The following is a 26246-nucleotide window of genomic DNA, read 5'->3' on the forward strand; positions in this document are numbered from 1 at the left end:
ATAGGTTTCAGTGTTAAAATACCCAACTTTAGACTTATGGATATTTTCTCCTTTTCATCAACATGTTATGGCTTGCTTTTTAGGTCTGTCTAAGACGTCTGCAGTCCAGTTTTAGTGTGAGGACTTATAGTATTAGTCTGTTATTTGGACTTATCAGCAATTGCGTGTGTTTGGTTGACTAATACTGTTTTGGAAAGCAGGTTGGTGACTAAACTTGCTTGCTTTTGCATATAACTACATGAATTTGTCCAGTTATCATAATATCTTGTTCAAAAAAAGTATGTATAGCAAAAAAAGCCAGCCCAGAATGAACCACATGTGAGATTATCACTGCTACACCCATGTTTTGTATACTGTCTATGAGCTGAATGCACCAGAATCCTGTAATTACCAGTTCTGGCCACAGAGGTCACTGTTTCTACTGTTCAGAAAAAGCTGCATATTCTTACTTTAACATGCAAATCTGGCCTATTTTTGTTATTGTAACATATTTGCATTTTTCAAAAGCCTTAATTAACTTTTTCTCTCTCTTATGTTTACATAAGTAGTATGTGAAATTTTTGGCCCCAACCCTCGTTACCCATTTTTTTAGGTCATTTTTCTTCTCCCCCCTTTTTTTTTTCAGACACTAATTTGAATGTTTCCTGCATCACAGACATAAAGACGGGCCGTGTTATTAAAAGGTGAGGGTTAACAGTGAGAGTCGCACGGCTGCACATTCATGTGCAGCAGCAGCAGCAGCAGGCTTTGATGTTCAGGCCAAGCTCGGCGCCTGACGATGGAGGTGAATTTGACTGAGAATGCGCTGCTAAAATGAAAGCGCATATCTGAAGAACCATTAGGGGGCTCCCAGAAAAACATGTCAACCTGAGCTGTTTTATTTATTTGCGTGAAGGAGATTTGACATGCTTTCGACATGAATGATTCAGGCTCTCTGAAAGGAGGACACGCCCTCCCCCACTTATCTTCTTCTCCCTCCGTTAAAGGAGCAAAAGAGAGAGATGCACTTTTCTCCAGCAGCCAAAACCAACAGCTGCTTAGTGAAATCAGCTAATTATCTGTAACTACACCCGGGCGTTTGAGATTTTTCTTTCGAACATAAGACACCGTCGTCTGTGCCAGGACATGATAATGCTCCTGTTTTCACTCCATCATGAGAGTGCATGCCTCTAAAGCGTTGGCACTCGAAGGAGAAAACAAACCTCTGGCAACGGATTGTGAGAGAAATTCTAAATTATATAGTATACACTTCGTTCTTGTGTGCTTACATAAAATGCCTTGACCTGAGATTTACCTTCACAAGAGGTAGATGCAGATAAAAGGGAGAACGACTTAGCTTCGAACTTAAGAGACGCGTCTAGAAAGACGGATAGTGCCGGCAGAGATGAAAAAAGCGGGACCTTCGTACCTCTTTTTCTCCTTTAGTATGAAAACACCTGCTGCTAGAGGTCACTGTGAGGCCACAGCCCTGCTGAGAGGCATCGGGGTCGCTCATGAAGAGCACCTTTAATAACTCGATTTCTCCCAGCCTCACAATTACGGCGCAGCCATGAATATTTGGGGGCAGAAAAGTGCTTATACAGCATAAGCAGGGCGATAGCACTGCACGGCGTATCATCATCGGCCTGTAATGTAGCAATGTTTGATTTGAAGATTTGTGCGACGCACTCGGACCGCTCTGTGGTTATGCGCTGCACTTACAGTAATGGCTGGGACACGAGAATTTAAAGTGAGGAGAGACTTGGCAGGAGGTTTAGTCTCCTCCTCCTCCTCCTTCCCACCACTCCCCTCCGCTCTCTATCTCTCGCCGTCTCCACTCTCTCTCCATTTCGCATTTGATTTCATTTCATCTGTTCACCCGCTGTGAAGAGAGCCCAGTGATGGTGGCCATGGAGAGATGAGAGCTCGCCTCATCTTCCTTCATGTTCTCCCCTTCTCGCGCGATCCCCGCGTTCCTCCATCTTCATTCTCTGCATCCACGCTCTCCTCACTTGCACCCGTCTTTTCTCCGAGAGGACGGAGGGACGAGATTAGTGGGGTGTAAACAGAGAGTCTAATCCCCGGGGCCGGTGGGGTAGTGTCGCCCACTGCTGCGTTCCCCAGCTTTAATGACAGACCCAGCCTGTTTGCTGTGGGTGTCACAGACGGGCCCGGGCGCCTTTGATTAGGGCACCCTGCAGAAACACAGATTGAGGGAGCAGATCAGCTACTCGCTGCAAATCTCCCCCCTAAGTTCCTCCTCCCTTGACTCGACTCTGCTACGCTCAGCTCCTCTACCCCACGACGATGCTTTACTCTGCACATCTTCTCGACTTAAAGACTTAAAAAGAGTCAAGAGAGAGAAAATTCAGTGAAACGTATGGATTCTGTGCGAATTCCCTGCAGAGAACGGAGAGTGTGTATGTTTTAATGAGGCACGGGGACTCTCTCCGCCTCTTTCTCCCTGCTTCTGTGTCTCCAGTCCACCGTCTATACTGGGAAGGTGGCGTTGTCCAGAGTCAGACCTCTGGGACCTCGCTCTGTGCCGTGTTCAAACAAGCTGACTTGAAAGCAGTCGACTTGAGGAAGAGAGGCAGCCCCCAACTTTTCTCCAAATCCTTAGAGATGAGGGTAGCAGAGGGCTGCCAGGGAGCTCTGCTCGAGCAAAAAAAAAAAAAAACTGAGCTCGTTATCTGGCTCAGTTCAAATAGTCTGAGGTTTGGTTGAATTTCATGAGTAATCATTCTCTTTTCAGATAACAAATTAAGGCAGTGGCGTTAGGGCAGCACTCAATTCCAGATTTTTCACAGCCCGTGTCAGCGGCACGAAGACTTTCCAAAGGGTATTCTGGGGGACTGTGATAACATAGACGCACACACAAACACACAGGGGCATGCAGAAAACATGGGCGAGCACATGCAAACATTTATACAGCCATGCACGCACACACACTCATCTCTCACAAGCTGTGTTTAAGGGATCGAGACACCACCAGGGTGTAGCTTTCAGAGACACTGCTGATGGCAGCATGTAGGCCGCCATTAAAAGGGGATGACTGTGTTATCTGTAAGTGGGAGGAGTCGCTTACTTCCCCCTGGTGTAAATTCCCTTTTCAAAGATATCCTCAGTGTTCCCTAAAATAAATACTCTCCTGGATCGTTTAAAGGATGAGGATGCTGTTATTCTATTATTGTCAGCAAATGGGTGAATCCCACGAAAAGGCCAAAACTGATAGCACGATAGCCCGTCTCTCAAAACTTGCTGCCTGAACGCTCTCGAGACGCAACTCACAGAAACGCCGCTCACAAATATAGAGACTCGGTAATGCCCCGAAACATCTGGGTGCCGTAGTTTTTAGCAATCATGAGATAAACAACGCATTTGTCGGGGACTATTTTCAGCTGTGCATTAATGCGCACTCGGGTCTCTAGTGAGTCTTTAGAGCAGCAAGAGTTCCCAGCTACAGTACATAGTGTGTCCTTTATAATGAAGATGCACGTCAGCCGGTCCAACGGAGAGGTTCACTGGTGTGTTTTTAAAAGTTTTCAGAACAATAAGATGTGTCGAGTCACAGAGTTGTGCACAAAAGCAACACGACACACGTTACGAACGTGAAGAACACCTTATGATGCTGTCGAAGACGTGTCAGTCTAATTAATTGAGACCACATGCAGAAATAACCTTTAAGAGAACGTAGATGTCATTTTAAAAATCTAAATAGATTGAAATATGAGCATGTGTTGCCACCACAATCATCGCCCAGACGGTGTCCAGAAAATGGGCTTCCTCTCAGCTAATTAGAGGCACTGAACTGGACCTCTCGACTGCGTCTGTGCTGTTGTTGCCTTTTGGAGCATTTTAATGGAATTATCTGACAAATAATTTGGCCCGTTGTGTGGTTAATGCACCACCAGATGGTCCAAGAAGTCTGTGCTCCAATTTTGGTGACTATAGTGTTTTAGTACCCTTTTTTAGTTCGTTACTTAACACGCTAAAAGCAGATATCTCTGTCTGTGCAATGCACCTGTACAGTTAATGAATGCAGCTTGTCACATTAGCTCGCTAGCCTTCGCTGATAACTTGGCACTTCACCCGCGGGTCTAAATGTGGCTTCTGGCTCCAGAAAAGCGAGATGAAAGCGGCCAAAACACTAACGTCCGGGCTTTAAAATGCAGAATCCATAACGTAGTGGGTGACATCACACCGGCAGCATCCGTCTTGTACATAAAGTATGTGGTTTTCACACCGGCCGCCACAAGGGCATTACACTTGCGTCATCGATATTTTCCTTGGCCTCAAGTGCAGTGATACAGTTTGGATTAGCTGTCAAACCCGATGCAAGTGAGCCCAACCCTAAATGTAAAATTTATCCCCACTGATGCTTCTTACCAACCAAAACATACCTCAGAGCTGAAGTGGGCTTCTCAGCTTTGAGCTTTTGATTCTGCAGAGTTGGTTGAGAGAGGAGACTTTCATGTTTCTGAGCTTTATTAGTGCCGAAACGGCCTATCGCAAAAGACAATCTATTGGTCTCGGTGTTGCCGGCGTGCTGAAAATGACTCCTCCATCTCGGACTTGTTTATATGAATCGAAGGGAGAAGGTGGTGGGGGCTGATCCTCCACTCCACACTTAACTCCCTGCTCTCTCAGGTGATGGAAAGGTTATATTTGCAGCTTCTTTAGAAAAAGAAAACAAACGGCGAAGGACTGGAAAAGGAAAATAATGAATTAAACCTCTGGCATTATAATTCTTGAGAGCGAAGACTCAGAAACCCCCCACCCCAGCTCCTATTTAATCGGATGTAATCTACCTGCTTGGCAGCATTCCAATCAGATAGTTTCAATTATGCTCTTGTAATGCCACTCTGCGAGGAGGGGGAAAGTGCTGAGCAGAGCACTTTGCAGGCGATTTGCAAATAACAGCAAGGGAGTCTTTTAGAGAAATGACTGAACAGGAAGCCGGAGAGTTGCCGGAGTTGACAGCTCTCTCACTCTTAGGTTTGCTGGCTTTGGCGGTGACGGCATGTTTTGCATCCCGCTGCCTCCTCCCCGTGACAGCAGCTGTCGGGACAGTAAAGCGCCGCTGAAGGTGGCCTCCTATGGTAATACGGAAGTAATTATTTTCCACTGCTACACCAGCGTCTCACAACCAGGCAGGCAGGTCGGAGCCTCGGGAGCAACGTGCAGAGGCAGCCGTCGCGGATCGCGGTGACACTCGAAGTTATTGAGCTAGCAGGACGCGGTCCGAGGCGCTCGGGAGTCGGCGTTCAGTATTTGTGTTCTCCATATGTGTACTTGCCCCCCGGTGTCGGGGTGTCGGTGTGCCGCTGGCCTGTCAGAGCGTCGAGCCAAAGTTAATCTGGATGTCTGCAAACACGCGACTGCGCCTGCCGTGATAAAAAGCCGGGCGGAGGAGCTGGAGGACAGCGGTGCTCAGTAGTCTGGCAACATACGCTAAAGGTCGATAGTGTCATGTGTGACCGATGAAACAGATTGACCCGCGGGGCTGTGGTACCTTGTCACCCTCCACGGTCCCGGCATCTGTCTGCAATGTGTCACCCCCGGGGCCCAACATGGCTACTCAGGCTATTAACCTCCAGCGCGCGAGGACACGGCAGAGTTAAGACCCGTCCACCCGTCTCTCTCTGTCACAAATCCACTCCTTAGTAGCCGGCCGGCCGACCGAGTGCTTTTCCTGCTCTCGTGTCCTCTATCACTTGTTAACCTCTGGTCCGAACAGCGTCCAGAGCAGGCGGGACTTAGGAAGCCGCCGCCACGAGCGCGCCCTACCTGTACGGCTGCAGGGGAAGACAAAGCGGGACCTTGAATCAAACAACTGTCACTGCTAACAATGTATGTCACCATCTCGGAATGGGCCATAAAAACCAAATAAATGACGGCCATTACAGTGGAGATTGTGATTATGATAATGAGAATAATAAAGGCGATCATCATTACGATCATGATGATAATGATAATACTGTGATGATGAATTATAATGAATAAATCCCTACCCCATTTCCTAAATGGTGGGAAATGTATCACTACGAGAGGCCTGCAGCCGTCTGACAGCCTCGGAGCGGCGTGAGGGTTATCGGTGTGTGCGTGCGTGTCATTTGAACCGCTTGTACTCTGGCTACAGCCTACTCTCTTTTCACGCCTGTATCAGTACAAGATTGCATCCGTGTATGTGACTTCCCAGTCAGAGTATAGTGTGTGTGTCATGCTCAGAGAGCACTTCCCAGGAGACCTGGCAGTTTACATATCACATTCAAACAGCTTTTGTTCTCAATATCTGCCACTTCCACTCTCTCATTGCTCATTCTCCCCTCTCCTCTCTCGCCGTTTCTTTATTTAGTCTCTTACCAGAGGCTCTGGCTCTAAATCAGCCTTCATTTTATTGTTATTTATTTTTTTTTAATATGCTTGGGACACTGTCCCTAACACACAAAAAAATCACAGCATTTATCTTTTCTTGATGAGTGACCTCTTGTGGTCATGAGAGCAATTACTTTTCCTCTCTCAGAGACAAATAGGAATTGTGCAGTGCTGCTTCACACTTTGGTTAAACTTTATTGTAGTGAATGGCTTGTAGTTCACTTCTTGTCGCTCACTAACAGTCGGCACTTTCCAGAGTTGAAGTATAGAAATGCCAACACCTACGAAGCTGTGTGTGTGTGTGTATGACCCTTTATTACCAGCATGTTTCATATGACGTCAGTGCATGCAGACCCCCCCTCCCCCTCATGTGTATCTCACCTGTTCACCATGCAGATCACTGTCACCAGAAGAACGAGATCATTCGTGTTTATTTTGCTTAATAAGAAGGTGCTTTTTTAAATGGTATATACTTTATTTATTTTTTGTGCATAACAGCTCATGTTAAATGTCAGTTTGTGCTTTCTGGTGCAAATTAATAAACACAAGTTTGTTCATGTGCCCAGTAAGTGTGAGGTGATAGAGTGTAGGTTTCCTGGTGCAGTGATATCGTACCACTGTCACAACCCCAGGACGTCACTGCACCTCTGTTGTTTGGTGAACAGCTGGCACTTCTATTTTTTTATGCTAAGCTAACCTGGATTCTGTTTAATGGCCAGCAGGAGGCGACTCACCTTTTGACAAAAAGATGTCAGACTTTACAGAATCGATGAGAAAATGCTGATTTGACTTGTGATTTATTATCTGCATAATTAACCCCTATTTTTTTTAATGTCATTTCACAGCCTGATGGTCATTTTGTAAATGATGGCTCCATTTAGAGTAAAACAGAGCATAAAGCAGAGTAGGCTTTAAAAGCAGGACTGGGCTATTTATTTTCCCAAGAGGCCGCATGAGAAATTGGGACTCTCGTGGAGGGCCACACCAATAAGCTGAACTCAGTTCTGCTCACTATTAATTTTCCCTTTTTGCAAACTCACTGGTGTGACGCTCCACAAGAGTCCCAGTTTCTCATGTGGCCTCTTGGGAAAATACATTTCCCAACCCTGCCTTCAAGCACGACTTTAAACACATCGGTTGGTTTGTGTTTCAGCTACATGATAAACAAGCACAGCTAGAGAAACATCAAGATGTTACCTTTCAAATCAGGCCTTAAAACATGGGCTGTTTTTATTTAATATGCCAAGTCATTGAATATTCCACAGAAAGAGGATCCATCCTTAACCCTAAACAGGTTGCACGCATCCCAGTGGATGTCAACATTTCTAAATCTCAAACCAAATGTTTTAAAACAGGAATCCACTCAGAAATGTTATATATATATTAAAAAAAACAAAAAAACAACAGCTACATCCATTTTTTATATACAGTCTATGCTTCTGGCTCCAGCTCAATACTTGCTGCTCATATACTGATGCTGTTTGTTACCATCTAAAACGAATATTTTGATAATTTTAGCCAAATGTTTAGTGGCTTAAACTTTAACCACAGAGCGAGCAGGTCAGAAACCACTCATTTGATCAATTTGCATAAAACACATTTTCAGAAAACACTTACCATCAACCTATTGAGCCAAACACGAAGACGGACCGATGTCAGAGCAGTGCATACGAAGGGAGGATAAGCTGAGCAGTTAACCAATGAGGTTTCGTCTATAGAAAATAAAACTGCCTCAAATACGAGGTCCATCTAAACAGACAAGCCACCAGCACCCTCGGTGAAATTCATCACGGGTGTCACAGAAAGAAACAAGTGGAATTTGTCACTGACATCAGACACGTCATTTATATAGAAATGTCAGCACAGCATTCGCATAATGATGGAAACAACAACGCTGAGGGCTTTGGGCCTCGCACTCTGATGGCTGTGTGCAAACGTCACCAATAATGTGTCTTTAGTCTAGACATGTCAGGGCTCTGTGGGATCTATATCCACGCCTTTTTGTCAGCGCCTTCAATCTTCCCTGTTGCTCAAGAGCTAAGTGCAAAAGATTAATAAGTGGATTTGTAATGCACAACCTCAGGTTTGACACTATAAGTCATAGGCTGTTTATCGCTTTGGCTTTCTCATCTGATTGAAAAATAGCAGACGCCGAGGAAGTCAGTCAGCCAGGCCTCCCACCCCACCCCGTACCCTGCCACCCTCCTGTTTCAACCCCCCCCTCCTCCTATACTTCATGACCAGGAGGTACAGTATACTGTAGCAGCTAATGAGCAGCTTGTGTCTTTCCTCTGTTTGTTTCCCTCTGGCAGACAGATGATGTGACGCAAACAGAGGGCTCTCAGCAGCTCCAGCTCCAGCACTCAGACTCTTCAGAGAAGCAGCAGCCCAAAAGGTTACATGTCTCCAACATTCCCTTCCGCTTCCGGGACCCTGACCTAAGGCAAATGTTTGGGGTGAGTACCTCGGAGAAAAATTTCAAAATATCACACCTTGGCTCTGCCGTTGCCTCGTTTCCATCCAGAACAGCCAGAACTTTGAATCCCAGGAGCTTTTTCCAAGGAACTAAAATGTTTTTGCTTTTTCCCCCCAAGTTACATAAATGACTTTCTCGCTGCTTTTATATTATTGTGGGGTTTATATTACTTAAACCATATCTTCATTGTTACTGGGATGTGATCATGCACAATGACAACACGGCGAGTGAACAGATTAATTCTTGTTGCTTCTGGATTTCTTTTTAATTCAGTGGGAAGTGTAACTATTAAAGCAGAAAGGCATGAACATCATTGGTCTGTTGGGCACCTTTGTAAACATGTTGCATGTTTATGCTGCAAGTTGCACCAAAATGATGGAGCCACGGTTACATTAGAAGTCTCTGTCTCTCTCCTCTGCTCCGTGTTTGGGTCAAAGCTACAGATCAGCATTTATTTCGGATGGCAGAGCCGAGCTGCAGTACACACACACACACACACTCACAGCAGAGCAGCCACATTAAATAGAATAAAGCCCTTCAGTTACATGCACGTGTAATACTTCACTTTTCTGCACGTTTGCTTTGAAACAATCAGAAGATGCTGTTTTATTTTCCTGATGCATTTCTTTGTATTCGCTAATGCCACGCTCCGTCTTGCTCGACCACAGATGATGGGATGAGTCTTAATGTTACATGAAATATTTGTGGTTTAACTTATTTTTAATACTCTTGAATTTAATTACATTGTAATTAAATCTCAAGGTGTTTCATATTGTAAGTTAAAAATCCAACAATATTAGAGAGACAGAGAACACCAACGATTTGATAATCCACTCAGAGCAAGCATGTGGCGACAGTGGGGAGGAAGAAGTTCTTTTTAAACAGGAAGAGACCTCCGGCAGAGCCGAGCTCTGGCAGCTATAGCTGTGACTGGTTGGGGGTTTCGGTGGGTTGTTTTGGGGTTTTTTTTTTTCATGCTTTTGCCAAAACTGGGAGATACTAGATATAATAACTAGCAGGGCACTTCCATCAATCAGAATGCTCAGTGTCCACTTGTGCAAGTAGGGACATCTTTAAAAATAGTTTCCCTGCAAACAAAACTAATCAAAAATCTGGCACTTGGAGAAGGTTCCTGTTGTGTAGTTGTACCTTATATTAGTGTACGTACTAATTATTGTTATGTGGAGAACGATCCTACAACAAAGCTTGAAACACACACGCTCACTCGGGTAACCAAACTGACAACAAAGTTTCTGCAGAATATATAAAAAACATTGTATTTGGATGTAAAGTTAAAGGTCAGCACTCAAGAATCTGACATGCTAGCAGTTGTTGTTCTTGAGCGGTCCCACCTCACCCTAATTAAAGAGCGCATCCTCTAAAGTCAGAGCAAATTATTATATCTTTATTAAAGTGAATATGAAGCTTCTGGGAAAACAATCTAAACCACACAACAGGACGCGTATTTAATGAGCAAAGCCAGCGCTTAAACTGTCATCTAGTTAATGCATTGATTACTACATTGTCAGAGGGGGGAGAAGAAGGAGTGTCTTCTGAGTTTTTAAAAGCAAACAGCTCAATCAGTCCCAATCAGGTGCTGAACTCATCGCTGCACTGCAGGTTGGGCACTGGGGAGAAGTTAGAGGAGCCCTGTGCGGTAATGATTTTACTCTTCATCTTTGTCTGCTCTCCCAAAGAGCTGCGGCTCGCTTTGTCGGGCTTTTTTTAAGCTACCGTGTCCCCTGAACAACTGACGTGAGGGTAATTTTAATCGTAAAATATGAGGACAAATACAAAGAAAATGGGGGGGAAACAGAGTTAACTTTAATTTCTGTTTCTGTTTTGTTCTCGTATATCAGAGCGTATACATGGGGGGAGAAATGGGTAGTCTCCACAGGTCATTAAACAGTCTTATTTTCTAGAAGTTACACACAGAATGGTCAGCTGCTGACAAATGCAATGAGATTACATATCAACATACAAGAGGTCCACCACAGAAATTCTCTCTCTCCCTCTCTGTCTCTTTGCAATTAATGAGCCAATATATACAGTTCAACAGCTCACCCTTGTGTCTCACAAAAGCCTCGATACGAATTGAACCAAACATCCCCTATTCAATAACGATAATGGATCTGAATGGAGACGATTGCCAAAAATGTACTTTAAATGTTATGCGCTAATTGGACCATTAGAATCCAGAGGCGTTAATTCTCGTCGTTATGAAGACAACATCCAGCTGATGATATTAATTACTCGCGAGCCGTGGCTTTATAAATTGCAGACAACATGGCTGCGCGCTCGCTCTCTCTTTCTCTCTCTGATTGTTGGCTTTATTGTTCCCAGCTCTGGTGCAGGTCGTGTGGAATCCAAATCACCTCAGTAATTAGCTTGGAAGCTTTGTGTGCCTGACTGGCTCATGCAGATATATGATACAAAATTGATCACAGCCCACCCAGTCCCCCTCAATCACCCTTCTCACCCACATTGCCCGTTCCCCCCTCTTACCTGCGCCTTCCTTTCATTCTTGGTGGGTGGCACACTAGAGAATTGTGGGATCAATTGTCTTGGGTCGAGCTTGGCGAGGCGATAGCTGGTCTGCTCCACCCTCTGACATGGCCTCCACAATGGGCCTTTGTGCGATCAGCACGTGCAAAGCCTCATCCCTCTAGCTCTAATGGCTTCTGGAGCGCCACCGGCTCAATACGCCATTACTGTTACGCATGAGTGAAGGCCACAGACACGCAGGCGGGAAGACAGAGGAGAGAGAGAGAGTGGAGGTGCGGCACGGCTCACTAGAGAAGGCGTCTACAGCAGAGCAAAGCCCCCACCAGGAGCCTCCATCTGCTCCCACACGCCACGGGGAAACGGTCTCCGCTGAGCGCTACGAAGGTTTCGACAACGGTAGACAGCGTTCAAACGAGAAGGGAGGGCCTGAAATCCACCCTGACATCACAGGGTTAAGGGTGTGGAGAAACCTGTGAGCTTTTAACGAGGCGCTGAATGAAGGCCTCATTAGGGCAACCGCAGCGGACGTTAATCAGTAATTAGAAACTGTGATCTCTGAGAGTGAGTAAGTGTGGGGGAAATGAAAACACTCCAAGCGCGAGTGAGCTCTGCGCGGCGCCCATGCTGCGCTGCTTGAGGGTGCCCTCGTTTGTGTGACTGGGTTCTTCAGCAGTGCTTCTTGCAGCGAGTGTAAGGGCTCTCACAGCGCTCCCCAGAGCAATCAGGACCTCTGCACTCCCCCACCCACCACCACCACCACTCCGACTGTCACTGCGCCTGAGCGTGCTCCACACGGGCACTCTGTTTGAATACACAGGGTGCCGTAGCGTAATTATAGGTTTCTGAAGAGCTTAAAGATATTCAGGCTAATCAAAGGTGGAGGCACAAGGCCCTCAATCTTGTTTGTTGCTTCCACACTTGGAAGCTTGAGGTCTAGTAAATATAGTCGATTATCACTTCATGCAGAGAAAAATCCTCCAAGTGCAGAAAGACAAAAACACTAGTGTTCTTAAAATACAGACGCTGTCTAGCCAGAGCTGTTTCAGAGTAGCCTCTTATTTTGTGGTTTACAAAGAAAATAAATGGAAAAGCACACAAGAGTCAAGTTACAGCCCTGTTATTGAACATACACGCACGACCTATGTTCTTATTGGTACAGTCACACTACCACAAAACCTTGGTGCAGTGTCATTCCCTTTGAAATGGTCAGCAGCACACACCATCTCTGACAGTTGTTGAAGTCTGTTGTCGTCATCAAATTCATGCATCAAGACTCTGATAAAAATGCAATAAGACCGTGTCAGTCTGTTATCAGTTTGCAATTGAAGCTGGCCGTTCAAGTTGGGAATTGACCCCAATTAACTGCTAACCTGAATGGGGTCAGGTTGGCAATTACATGCAATCAGTTTGTGATAATACGATGAATAAATTGGCGAAAACAGACGTTCACACTAAACAGAAAACACAGTAACGACTTGCATTGAGTTCAGCCAGAACCTTGAAACAGAAACTCAGTGACGCAGCTGTCGGCAATCAGTCCAAGTCGTAGCGCTCTTGTTTGGAGACAGGATGCCTTGCACCGGTCAACCTGTGCCATCACCAATGTGAACAAAAGTGATTGCCCAGAAGTTGGAGGTGTTGCACGATCAGCCTCTGAACAAGGAGCTGTTTGCTGCAACTACTTGGCACATTTCCCATCCTATTTTAATTCTGGTCTGATCCGTAAATATTTAGGGTGCACATCCTGAAACATGGTAGCGTTGATGAAAACCCACCAACAAACAGCTTGGTTACGTAGCATAAGCTCCGTGATAGCCCTGAACTTATTCAGAAGCAGGCTTCCACACGGGTGCTTTGTTTACATAACACAGACAGGACAACAACACGACATTGTTAATCGTGTCTATGCACGACTCTCCAATCTAGCTCAATTAAAAAAAAAACAAAGTAGACTCCCTCTTGTGGCTCTATTGAGTAATTGCACTGTAATTAGGAAGCAGAACACAAAACCAGCAAAATAAAAAAATAACTGCAGATGTGTTCAATCAGTCACTAATAGTTTTGCCCAGTCACCATACCCCATTATGTACTGAGGGCAGATTATATTTAATTTCAAAAGTGTGCTACCACTGAACTGATGTACAAAAAAATGCGAAACCAAATAAAAACATTCAAATGTCTCAAAAGCACGGGAATGATTTGCTCCAGTTAAGCCATAATTGAAACATAACGAGTTTGATAAATGAGATAAAACATGCAAACCCCCAGTATCATCATTCGATGCTTCTCTTAATGCTTTTTTATTTTCATACAGATATTGGATGGTTTTTCTAATCTATGGATGGATGCATGTAGCTGCAGCCTCCTAGATGACATCAGTCTCTCCCTTGTCCTCCCTCTGGAGACTCCTCCCATTGAAGCTATTGTTTATTGGGGCTGCTGATGCAGCTGTTTCTCCCCGTGTGTGTGTGTGTGTGTGTGTGTGTGTGTGTGTGTGTGTGTGTGAGAGAGAGAGAGAGAGATTGAGAGCAAGTAGGTGGGTGGGAATAGAAGTGCATGAGATCACTGGTGAGCAGCGAGCAGTCCCCAGCGCCATGTGGAAATCCACAAAGATGACTTCCTCTGAAACTAATTAATCGACGCCACAAGCCCATTACGCTTGGTTAAAACAATTAGCATCTGCACGTTGCGTGGGGGAAGCATTGTCTTCTCAGGCGAGAAAGGGGCATCACGCTGGGATATAAATGCCTGCGTGCGTGATCGAGCCAACGTTCCCCATTCGAATCAATGGAGCCGAGCGCCATATGAAGCAGATGTGCGTCTAGGATCTATAGAATTAGTTTCAACATGAGCAGACGCATAGGGGAGAGGACACGCCCTGTAGAAACAGAGGTGGATTTGAATGACAAAGCCTGTTTTTGGCTTGGTGACTTGGTGTGTTGAGCTTGCTGCGTTCTTTGAAATGAGGGAACCTATAAACGCTCATCTCCTGGAGTCCACTCCACTCACTCCAGCCAGATAATAGCCGGCTCCTCCTAACCCCTATTAGTGGCTCAGTCAAACGATCCATCCATTCCCATTGAGTGTCGACCACATGGAAAGGCCCATTTCTTCCCTGTTGTGCTGAAATGAAGGCGACGCGGACCGCTTGACAGGGTAATTACTTTTAATGAAATAATACAGCCATTGTAGACAGCAATTAAAAGTCGCTCTCACTCCACTCATTAGAGGAACTTACAGTTTACTTTCATTCCTCTGTTTTCTAATGATCCGAAGGCAGGCCTGTTAAAATCGAAAGGCTGCAGCGTGTTAACCCCCGGGGACCGGCCCTTAGGTCCTGTTGACTGTGAGAGCACACAAACAAAGAGAGGATGAGAGAATAAAGAATAGAAGAGAGGGAGGCTCTATAAACGGAGAGAAAGGTAGAAATAATCAACTAAACTCTTCACAAGACTCGAAGGAGCAAGTTTCCCCGAGGTGATCGCGGAGGTGTCGGGGTCCGCGTCTCAAGACGACATCAAAATACCGTCTGATGCCGCTCTTCTCTTTGTGTCGAAACAGGCGAGCAAACTTACATCATAAACACTGCCACGTAATCACAGATCAAGTACTTTTACGAATTCTGTGATTTCATTTCGTAAAGTATCGATAGACGTGCAGAGACGCGTTGCAGCAGCAGCTTCTCCTTTCAAACCACGCCAGCGAGCTTCAAGAAGTGTTTGCTGAGCTAACAAATGCAAATTGACCACCATTTCCTCACAAAAGTAACATTTCCATATTGCCTTAATGGTTTTTCTTTCTCCGGTCGTCGTCCTCATGAATTTAGTCAGCGAGGCTTTCTAACTCCATCTCTTCTCTGCTCTTCTCTTTTTCTTTTCTCTCTGCAGCAATTTGGAAAGATTTTAGATGTGGAGATTATCTTTAATGAGCGAGGATCCAAGGTAAGTGAACTAGAACGCCAGCTGCTTCATTACCATGTACTTCTTCTGTTTCCTAATGATGGCATTAGTGTAGTGTGTACATTGGCTGAGAGTAGTGGTCTCTAAGCCTGGTCCTGGAGAGCTGCATCCACTGCCTTCCTGTCTCTCTCTCCCTATTGTTTTTGTTGTTTGTTGCAGCTCTCACCCAAGTTGTGAATCATTAGCCCTGTCAATCAATTCATTATTGAGCTGTTTCACATTTCACTTAATCCAGCAACAGGCTGCAGGTCCTCCAGCATATGGAATTGAAACTGCTTGTTTAGAGACGGGGGTCCTCTTTGAAGCCTGGGCATTGATTGAAAAGGTCCTACATTATTCAGGTTTATCATTTTGTTTCAGACTGGATGAAAAACAAAGTTCTTTGTGATATTTACCAAATAAATGTAGTTTAGTTAAAATGAATTTGAAGGCTAATACCACGTTTATGAAAATACACGCCTGGAGAAGAACCTGCAGATCGAAACGCTGCCTCCAAGAGAATTGAATTATTAAACTGAAGCTTAAGATTGTGTAGACGTTCCCCTTTTTTCTTACATCTATTACTTTTAACACACTTGTCCAACTTTGGGCAAAAAGAGCTTCATCTATTGGCCACAAGTTATTTTAAAGAAACTGCTGGGATGAGGACTGGCGGTGTTTCTCGGCTCTTTGACTTCTGTGGCACTCGGGTCGCAGCTTGCTGGTTTGTGCCGAGGTTGAACGTCTTTAAAAGAAGGATATACAAACTTTATTCTAAAAGAAAAAAACACCTCTGCAATACATTGGGCCATTATCTTTTTTCTTTTTTTTAAATTTAATTTTAATGTATTCAGACATTCTCATTGAGATTAAAATCTGTTTTTCAAGGGAGAACAAAAACATTAACAGGAACACAATGAGCAGGCAGAAACAAAAGAACACCACAATAAACAAGGAATTAATAAAAACAGCAGCAAAAAACATCAGATAATAAAGCTTTAGGAACTCTAAGGGGAATGTCGGTCTCCGGTTTGAGGTTAGTTTGCAGTACCTGAAACCTTTTTTACCCAGAGTAGTGCATGGGAATGTTTAATTAGATTTAAGTGTGATAAATAATAAAACTGTGATGAAGGGTTTAATTGCTGGAGTGCTGATGGGCCCGCAGAACAATACTGAATATGTCGATTGTCTAAGACAGGCTGTGGAAGTTTGTGTTTACGAGTAGATTCGATATAAGAAAGCTGGTTTGATGTTGAATATAAATCTTTAATTGAGCTCGAATTTCAAGCACAAAATGTTTTCATAGAGTGTGACTGCCTGTGCTTTATATATGTGTAAAAACTGGTTAACATGCACAGTAGGCTAATAGGCTACATTAGCTAACTTAATTGTTGTAAGTTATATTAAAAATACTAAAATTCTTTAAAGCTTTTGCCCCAGATGACTTACAATGCAATGATAGAAATGCTCCTCATTAGAAATGTGTAGATTCAAGTTTATTGACAAATGGCTGGATAATAGAGATTACTCTGTGGTTAAAGCCAGTGCCTAGAAATGCTTACAGAGCACAGTGCTCTGTGTGTTTTTGGAAACTAGTAGAAGAATTTAAAAATTAGACATTTTGTTTGTTTGTATTTCTTAAACACAACTTAATACTATAATTTTATCCTACTTTACATTTGTATAGTTACACATTAACAACCTATGGATTTAATTTAACATGCTGATACCTGTACATACTCAGTAAGTGCCATTTAAAGTCTAGGACAGGTAGAGTCACATACCAAGGTGGAGAATGCGACACGGTTGGTAGGCATTTTAAAGGAGGCTGCAGTAATTGCAAAACATCATTAGAAGTCTGAATCAGTAACAAGATTGGGGCATATATCACAGTATCATCAGCAAAGAAGTTTATAGTGAGAGGAAATAAAGTACAAAACAACTAAAAAAAGGCCACAAACCTGGGTCAAAACCCTTATTTAAGATGTTTTTGAAAGGAAACATGACTTAAATGGAAGTAAAATACTACTGCTAGGGACTATTTTCAGCAGCAGACCTGGTGCTCAGGTGACAATCTCCAGTAGCAGAGCAGTGTATGTGTAAGCAGTGGCTATTTGCGGTGACTCTGTGATGTATTTTTAATAATTCATGGACGGCAAAGGGATATACAGGGAAGCACGATATTTTAGTTTTGTCTTTTTGTACAATTTGTCGACAAAGAAAAATGCAGAATGCAGACAGCAGTGTTCTTAAAGGTCACCTGTACAGAAAATAAGAAATACTGCTTATAATTCAAGCTGCGCCTCCTTAAACAACATTGTGAACTTGAACACCTTGGATCATTTCTACATTTGTCTCAAAGATAATTTGTACTCGTAAACACACCAACCAGCCGCCAGAAAAATGGCCACAGCGTTGATGCGTTACTGCAGTATCAGTCTCCCAACCACGTAGCAGGACAGGTGAAGCCTGCGGAGGTGTGAGCAGCCGAGAGCTACTCATCCAGCTGTTCATTTAATAGAGTGTACTAAGCTCCACAGCTTTCCATTCATAAAGGCGACAGGCTCCCTGGCTGGGTGTTGAGGCATGAATGCTATTGATTCCCATTCATACCTGGGAGTACTTTGGGCTCGTATACAGGCGTGCAGGGAGCCCCGGAACCAGGCGACGCTGCTGCACTCAGCCCCTTCTGCCAGACAAGATTGAGCACCGGATAAACCGGTCTCCTCCGCCCGTAACAAGCATTTATTGTTTGTGCCCTACAAAGCCATTACCCATGATGCCTCTCTCCCTCTTGCACTCTGTGTGCTATATAATGAACCTACCAGGCCATTAATAAACAATCTATTTCCTATGAAGCTTTGGCAATTTGCATTCAATATGTTTGTCTCCTTTGAAAAATGGTGGCTCCACTCTGTGCTCTTGTAAGCTAATTATTTGTGCATGATAAAAAAAAGATAGAGGGGGTAACCACAGTCGGGTGAATGTCCAAAGGATTAATTTTGCCCTCAATTCCTTTTTTGAATTTATTTCTTTATCTCTCTTTCCCCAAGGACAGGTCGCGTGTTATTTATGCTAGAAATAGCAGCCCAGAGATCCTGCGTATGCATACAAGATCACTCCGCTCGCCATCTCTCACATGTATTACATCCTCAAGCAATTATCAGGCAGCGCCGGCCATGCTCTCTCTCCCTCAGCCTATACCTCTATAAGTATATATAGAAACTACAGGAATGGGACTTGTTTGGCCAGAATATCTTAATGCTTGCGCTATAGAGAGTCCAGTATCCCAGTCCACATAACTCAAGGAAGTGACAAACCCCCCAGGGGAGGCAGGCAGAGAGAGTGAGTTTGGAAAGGTTGGGTATATTTTGGTCAGGGTTTAAAGTCAATATTGGAGCTCTTCTCTATCACAGAGGAGCATATTTGCAATGACACCATTCACTTTTTTTTTTTGCATCAATGAGCCGGTGTAATTTCGCCTCCATAAAATGGCCCACCTATTAGTGCAGTGAATAAGAAATAGCCAGAGATCAACTTAACGTGTCTGTTCAGAGAATTCATCCTCACTCCTTCTGCCGTTGCCCACGCCTTCAAAGGGAGACGGCGGCTGTGCCGCTGAAGTTGTGTAGATAATTATACGACTATTATGGCAGCCGCTGCTTCCTGACATTCACCCATGGCACCGGTGCTGTGCTGTTTAATTGGGTAAAGCAGGCAGGTTTGTTGGTGTTGTTGTGTGAGGTCATGTCACCGTTATCCTCTTCTCCTCGGATCTCTCTGTTTGCTGTTTCCTGACGCCTCACTAACTGCCTCTAATTAATCTGGCTGCTTACAACTCGACTCTGCTGCTCACCTACTCCTGTCTTCTCACCTCTCTCTCCCTTTTCTCCTCCCTTCCCTTTTCTTCCTCCTCTGTGTGTGTGTGTGTGTCCATCTTTTCCTTCTCCTTTTTCTCTCTACCAATGGCTAACGTGGTGCTCTCAGGGCTTTGGGTTTGTAACTTTTGAAACAAGCACAGATGCTGATCGTGCACGGGAGAAACTAAACGGTACAATCGTAGAGGGACGCAAAATAGAGGTGCTTTCATTTTTCCCTTTATTCTCATCTTCTCTTCTGCTTGCCTGCTGCCTTCTCAACTTACCCATAAACCTCTGCATAAGCATGCGGCCGCTTTGTCTGTGCGTGTGGTGCCTGAATGTATGCATGCATAACGGTGCGTTTAAATCCTTCTCGGCAGAATGTGGGATCCATACATGTCAACCCGGACACACCAGTTGTCCATCATTACCTGACAACGCAGAGTGAATGCATGCCATCAGTCGTGCATTCCCCTATCGCCACCGTTTAGTGTTGCCTGCTCTAATTCTGTTCTTGTTTACGACGAGCCGAGCCCGCACTCGGCCGTTCTCATCAGGTCAATAGAAGAAAATCAAAGCACTGTCTGTGTTTTGCTTTTGGAATCCATTTGTTTATCCAACCAATTCTGAGGATGCTTTTTTTTATTATTATTATTATTATTATTCATACCTGTGGGTAATTGGTGCATGCTTTCCCTCTCTTTCCAGTAATATAATCATCTGTAGGAAAATTGAAATGATGAATAAATTCATGAAAGGGCGAACCAAAACTCAATCACACTAAAGTGCTACAAACAAATTTACATAATCATTTATTTTATGAATCCGTCTTTATTCATCTTGGTTTGCTGCTCGCTTATAGCTCGCCGTGGATACGCGGATGGTAAATGTAAAGGTCAGTAATCACAGGCTTTGTGTTTGCTGCTTGGAACAGGTGAACAACGCGACAGCACGAGTGATGACAAACAAAAAAGTGGCCAACCCGTACACGAACGGTGAGTGGCAAACTAAACGATAAGAGTTCGCTCGTAGTCGTCGCTGTGAGTCAAGTTTTTCTTTCGGTCTTCTCGCCAGGCTGGAAGCTGAATCCAGTGGTCGGAGCTGTCTACGGTCCTGAACTGTATGCCGGTAAGAGCTGTTTTCAGTGTTTTTCTCTCCACCTCCCGCTGTATGCATCGCACCGTACCCGAGGCCGCTATCAGCCACCGTCTGTCCCAGTCTGACCCCTGAATTTCTACAATCAGGTTCATCCTGAACCTACTGAACATGAAATTCCCCTCGAATCAAAGTGAATCGGAGAGTGGCTCAGATAAGCAGTGGATGATCCAAGCCTCTCTGAGTGGCTGAGGGAGCCTGAGCCATTGTTTGCGCGGTGTGCAACTGTAACGCTGAAAAAAAATGATTTCGAGAGCAAGCGCCCCTGCAACTGTTATCAGATTGTGGAGGCTGCTGCTGTGGATGGATTTGCCAAGTGCGCCAGATTGACTTTTACAGAGCTAACCGAATAAAGGAGATTGAGTGAGCGATATTGTTGGCACCTACCCTGTCGAAGGCCGCTATTCCTTCTGGTCTCAGTAATGGAGGAATGAGATGAGCTCAGTGGGGTTTTCCCTATCTCTCTCTGCCTCAACATGCCAGCTTTATTGCTGTATGTTATATGAACCCTTTGCATTTTAATGAGGGGGAAATGGTACTATTTCATTTGGAAGAAGTGCTGAGCACATCGCGCCACTTTAACGGCTTTCCTTTCTGCTCATTAGACTAAAATCTGTTCATTCCCCGGACAGCTTTACGGCGAACCTCTAAATAACTGTCCATGACAGAAAGCAGTCATCTATCATTTTTATTTCATCCCCAACCCCTCGCCCCCTCCCCCGCCTCCCACTCCCCACCTCCTCCTCCTCCCCCCACCAACATTCCTTTAGTTTCGACATCTTCTGCCGATAATTATTCACACACACAAACGTACGCTCGTCCCTCTTCTTCTTGCACGCTCAGGCACAAAAAACGTGGCGCCTTTTCTCTAAATTGAAAATCGGGACGTTAAGTAAGTCTCAACTTACGTAAACAATAATTTCACTTGACCCATATCCACGCGCAACGCTAACACCTGCCCTGCTTCTCAGACCAAAGCACTCCAGCACACAGAAATAGATAACCTATGTAGAGCACAGACTCAAATACATGTCCCCTCTTCCATCCACACACTCTCCATTTTGCTCTCTCTCTCTCACACACACACACACACACACACACACACACTTCCCAAATCATCTCATAAATCAGAGGGAGTGTGGTCCACCACTCCAGGCAGGGGAAGCAGGAGGGGTTGGGTGATTTATTGGCTGCTAATTTTTCAAGTCGTCTTGACATGGCGCTGGAGTTTGCCAAGCCTAAACGACAACATATGCTTGCCAGCTGGGAAGATGGGAAACATAAATAAGAGATACATTTTTGAAACAAAACCTCCCTAATGAGCAGCAAAAGGCTGTTTTAACTCACTAAAAAACAAACTCTGACCAGCTTGTTGACTGTTGCATTCCTCTTCTACTCTTCCTTTAAAAAAAGAAAAAAAAATGATGACCACATTCAGGACATTTTCCAAAATCATCACAGCTACAGTTAATATACTTTTGGTGGGAGTAAAATGGGATATAAAGGCGATTAATCACTGTTTATCAGTCCTCATTTCTGTGCAGGAGATCAGTGAAATTGGTAGCCATAAATCCTGGCTCGGTGACAGCGCACTTCGTCTCCATTCGTCCTGGCGCTACAGGTTTATTGTCCTCAAAACCCATTCAGGAGAATGACGGATGAGAGCCTCATACCGGCTCCCCGCTCTTAACCTCTTCCAGGGTAGATTGGCTCCTCCTCTGCGTGGAGGAGGGGGTAGGAGGGTTCTCGGTAGGGTACTGGCAGCCAGCTCCAAACATGGGTCCGTGTTCTCCGTTGCCACCTAATACCCAAACCTCCCATGGAGCCCTGCTGAAGGGGTTGCAGAGGACAGCGGTGTGGTCCAGAGAAAAAGAGGCATGGCAGTGGGGTTCCCAGTCAGACGGAGGGATTGGCAATAGCACATGGCTGTGGCACAAATCATAGTGTGAGGTAGCTGGTAGGCATCCAGTACCAGTGCTCATTTTTATCCTGTGTTAGTGAGCGCTAAACTTTTGTAGAACAAGCCCCAGAATCTGTGCTCTGCTATCCAAATACAATATGACGACAGTCTGGCTCCATCCATACAGATGCAGTAAGTAGGTGTGTAGCTAAAAACAGCACAAATGTTGGGACTCTGTTTTACGTTATTTGTTGTTAATGTGACATCATTCGTCGGGGTGAGCGGCACATCCCGTGCATATTGCATTCTTAGCTCATCTTATTGCAATTGGCAAACTTGTGCTGGATGTTTTCAGCACCATGGACAGCTGTCACTTAGAAATCCCTTCATATGGCTCGGCTCTCCTCAGACTAACGCAAAGAGACTCTTCTCGGCAGCTAATTCCCAGGAAGACAGGAGATGAGTAGCTTTTCATTCACCAGTTCATATTTTATGCGACTAAGGTGGAGGTTTCTTTTTTTTTTCTTCTTTTTTGAGGACTCGTGAAAAGCTACCAGCTGTGTAAATGACAGAAAAGAAAGGCTAATTGCCATCTTAACATATGTAGACAGATCCTCTCATTGTTGGAGTGTACTTTAGGGGGATAATTAAGCTCCAGACTCTTGATTAGATTAAGCTGTTTTTTTGGTCCCCAGTGCGTGGATTAAGTGCTCATTGCCCGATGTATTTGAGCAGGAAGTATTAGAGAGATCAACCTTGTGGAAAATCAGATCTTTCTTTATGGGAGCCGGTTATGACCCCATCATTGGCACAGAGCGGGATTACCTCGGGTCCAACTGGCTCTGCAGGTATTGAGCTTCTCTCAAGTTGACACATATGACATACGAGGTGCAGCGTGACCCCGCCGCCCTTCAGCGCATAACTCATATTTTCTCCAGCCCCCCTCCCGGAAAGGGTGTTTGACTTTGGTGGCTAGACCAGGTTTGCGCTCTCATACGCTGTTGCTGTTGTTGCTTTTCATGGGCTTACCAAGGTGTGACAGCGCCTTTGATTTATGGGTTATTATTGAAGCAGTGTAGCCTATCGCCAACTCATTATGAGTTTACATTCACATACATCACCGCATGCATATTGCATACAAATTTTCAAAAAAAGAGAAGGAAGCAATTGGGCTTTGTGGGAGCCCAGAAACAGCGGCGATTTGTTAAGAAGAGGGCAACGCACCTCGAAAACTATCAACGAGGATTGTTTTTGCCCTTTAGCGGCCGCGCTCAGATGTCCACTGCTCCAAAAAAAGGAGGGACTAATTTAAATGTCAAGGTCAGCGTTATAAATCACCCGGGAGGCAAAGGGGGCACCGTCCCAGTCCGGGCCGTCCACGGGTGTGTTGGCAGCAAACAAAGCGCCCCGCACATTGGTGGGCGGGTGATGTGTGGGCGTCACCTGGCCAAATGAGACGCAAAGTTTGAATATGTGTGCGGACCCACTAATGGAGCGTGATGTTAATGGCAGAAGACATTAAACCGGGCTCTCTGTGTTTTTAAAAGCACCACTAATCTGTCTCCCTGTCAGCTTTATTGAAGCAGCGAGGCTAGGGTGAGCATCGTTCATTAGGGTGCTCACTGGTCTCGACCAAATGCAGGGCTAGCGCTGCACACGGCAGAGTACCATCAGGCTGTCACTCCCCAGGCACAAACCCATACAGCAGCACATACCTACGAGCTACCATGGATCTTCATTGTAGTCTAGTTTGTCGGAGATTGCGAGGGACTGGTGGGTCGTCTGAAACAGGCCGGATGCGTGTTATTAACCCGCATTATTTACCCCAGCCGAGGCACCGTGTCATCCCACCAAACCAAATCAGACTCGAGCTCCACAGCTCCCCATCACAGAGTGATCTCTGATTGGGGAAAGTGAAGCGGTCCGTGATGAATTCATCCAAAGCGTGTCGTGGAAATGAATAAGGCGAAGAGTAAGGTGAGGAGAGGGTGACAAAGGGGTGTTTCTGGGGATGAAGAATAACGGGGCTGACTGTGTTGTGATGGACCAGACGTTGGGGGAGGGAGAGAGGGCGAAGACCAGAGGGAAGGGAGCAGTGAGGGAATTACAATTGCTGGAAAAGTAGAGGCCAGCTTAATCATGTCTAGAGATCAGTGTGTTTGTATGCACCTCCACAGCCTGTAATCAGACAGCCAGTGGACCGATTGAAGGTTAAGTGGAGAGCTGACGATCACATCGGCTGTCCTCTAATCTGCGACCGTGGCTATTTTGTCGCACCGTCACACCAACCCTTACTCATCACCCCGAAGCCTTTCACCCCAACTGACCCTTTTCACATTCAGTGGTAGCCATCAGCAGAGGACAGAGCATGTGGCTGTGCGATTGGCTAAAGATGGTCCCAGATGGGTTTGGAGATGGGGGTCATGCTGAGGTTTGGGACTTGGCTGTCCTGCCCATCTGCTCCATTTCCCCTCGGGGAAGTTCAGAACGTCTAGTCAAGTTGTTCAACAACCTTTACCGCCTGTTTGTCTCCACCCGACACCGAGGAACGCCCTCTACCTCTACCCCGTCCACCCTCCCGCTGCTCTTTGTTGCTAGCCCATTGTGTCTAAACTATGCAAAAGCCGTGGTGCGAAACTAGTGGTATTGCATCCATTACCTGCCCGGCTTCAAGGCTGCCCCTCACCAGGCATCGGGAAAGGATGCGTACAGCAAATGTGGATCCTTGCTGAGTACGGCACAAAGCAGCGAGCTGGGAAAGGGGAGAGTGCTCGATGAGGCGCACCTAGAAAAGATTAAATCTATTGTTTCCTTGTCTTCCCTATAATGCATTCTGTCATAGGGAAAGCAGTGCCACACGTCTCTCTCTAATGTATTCTGTCATAAGGTAAGCAATGCCAAGTCGAGGATGTTCTCTGAAAGTCATTTTCTCTTCTTCTCGTGTGTTTTTGTTCCATAGTAACAGGATTTCCCTACCCTGCCACAGGCGCTACGGTGGCCTATAGGGGTGCCCACTTGCGGGGACGGGGACGGGCTGTGTACAACACATTCCGCACAGCTCCACCTCCACCACCAATCCCAGCTTACGGAGCGTGAGTACTGACCCTCCGAGGCCCAGTTTGGGTTGCACGATATTTTTGTCTGGTACGATAAGTTTTGTCTTTTCATAGCTGAGAGTATTAGCTTTTATACACTCTTTCAGACATCAAGACAAAATGTGTGTTGTGGACTGTTTCTCCTGATGCAAAGTAGCACACGACATCATTAGTGTCAGGCCGTAACTGGGCTGATACTGTGTAGTCTGAACTTGGCACAACGAGCACTTTTTATATAGATAGCTGTCGTTTGGTTAGATTTCACGCTGCAGTATGAGTGAATGAAACTGTACCCAAGACTGCTCCAACAGTGCACACGCTGGAGCTGTTCATGCTGCGATTGAATTTATGCCCAAACTTTGCTTTTCTAGTCGTAATTTAAAAGAAATCTTTCTGTTGCGTCTCAAGACCGTGCACTCCTGCAGGAAACCCGCTTGTCTCACGTAGCCAGGCAGCACTGCTGCTGTAATTTTACATATTTTTTTTATCTACGCACATGTCTGAAGAGAACTTTGGTATCTGCGGATATACATAACCGAACCCTGCCTGTCCTTACATTTGCACAGCGTGTGTTGACAAAGGAGTAACTGACAAAGTCAAGGTGAGAGCTGCGATAGTGTATTACCAGTCAGATCTCACTGGACTGTGACCGGGGCCCGTGCTGATCTCCTGGCTTTATGCAGGCCTGCCTCGCGCTCGTCTCTTATCAGCGCTGGTCTGTGTGGCCGTGGGAGAGGTCTGACGGAGGCTGGCCGCTGCCCCGCCATAGCTGTCTATCTGTGATTAGATCTGGATCTGTCTTAGTGCGGTGGGACTCGCAGCTGAGACTGGAAATCCCACATCCCCGTTCCCCTCCTTCCCACTCGGGGACCCCTTTGCTGCTGATGGCAGCCGGTTGATTTATATAGCCAAGTCATGTGACGCAGCTCCTTCACTGCCTTCTTTTGTCCTCCCTCTCCA

At 45.4% G+C, this 26246-nt stretch overlaps 1 protein-coding gene across 10 annotated transcripts in view; it reads left to right on the forward strand.

The window, feature by feature from the left end:
* The window catches only part of LOC134626544 (RNA binding protein fox-1 homolog 3-like), a 421716-nt gene that overhangs the window by 373479 nt on the left and 21991 nt on the right, over positions 1-26246 (forward strand). For 8 of the 10 annotated variants that reach the window (XM_063472459.1, XM_063472454.1, XM_063472456.1 and 5 more), the window contains 6 exons: positions 8670-8813; positions 15226-15279; positions 19264-19356; positions 20071-20131; positions 20211-20264; positions 25151-25283. In XM_063472459.1, the coding sequence (XP_063328529.1) occupies positions 8670-8813; positions 15226-15279; positions 19264-19356; positions 20071-20131; positions 20211-20264; positions 25151-25283 (539 nt within the window). The remainder of the gene's footprint in view (positions 1-8669; positions 8814-15225; positions 15280-19263; positions 19357-20070; positions 20132-20210; positions 20265-25150; positions 25284-26246) is intronic. The other 2 variants (XM_063472462.1, XM_063472464.1) reach the window with 1 other exon arrangement.

This window comes from Pelmatolapia mariae, linkage group LG4, assembly GCF_036321145.2.
Source record: "Pelmatolapia mariae isolate MD_Pm_ZW linkage group LG4, Pm_UMD_F_2, whole genome shotgun sequence".
Classification (NCBI taxonomy): domain Eukaryota; kingdom Metazoa; phylum Chordata; class Actinopteri; order Cichliformes; family Cichlidae; genus Pelmatolapia; species Pelmatolapia mariae.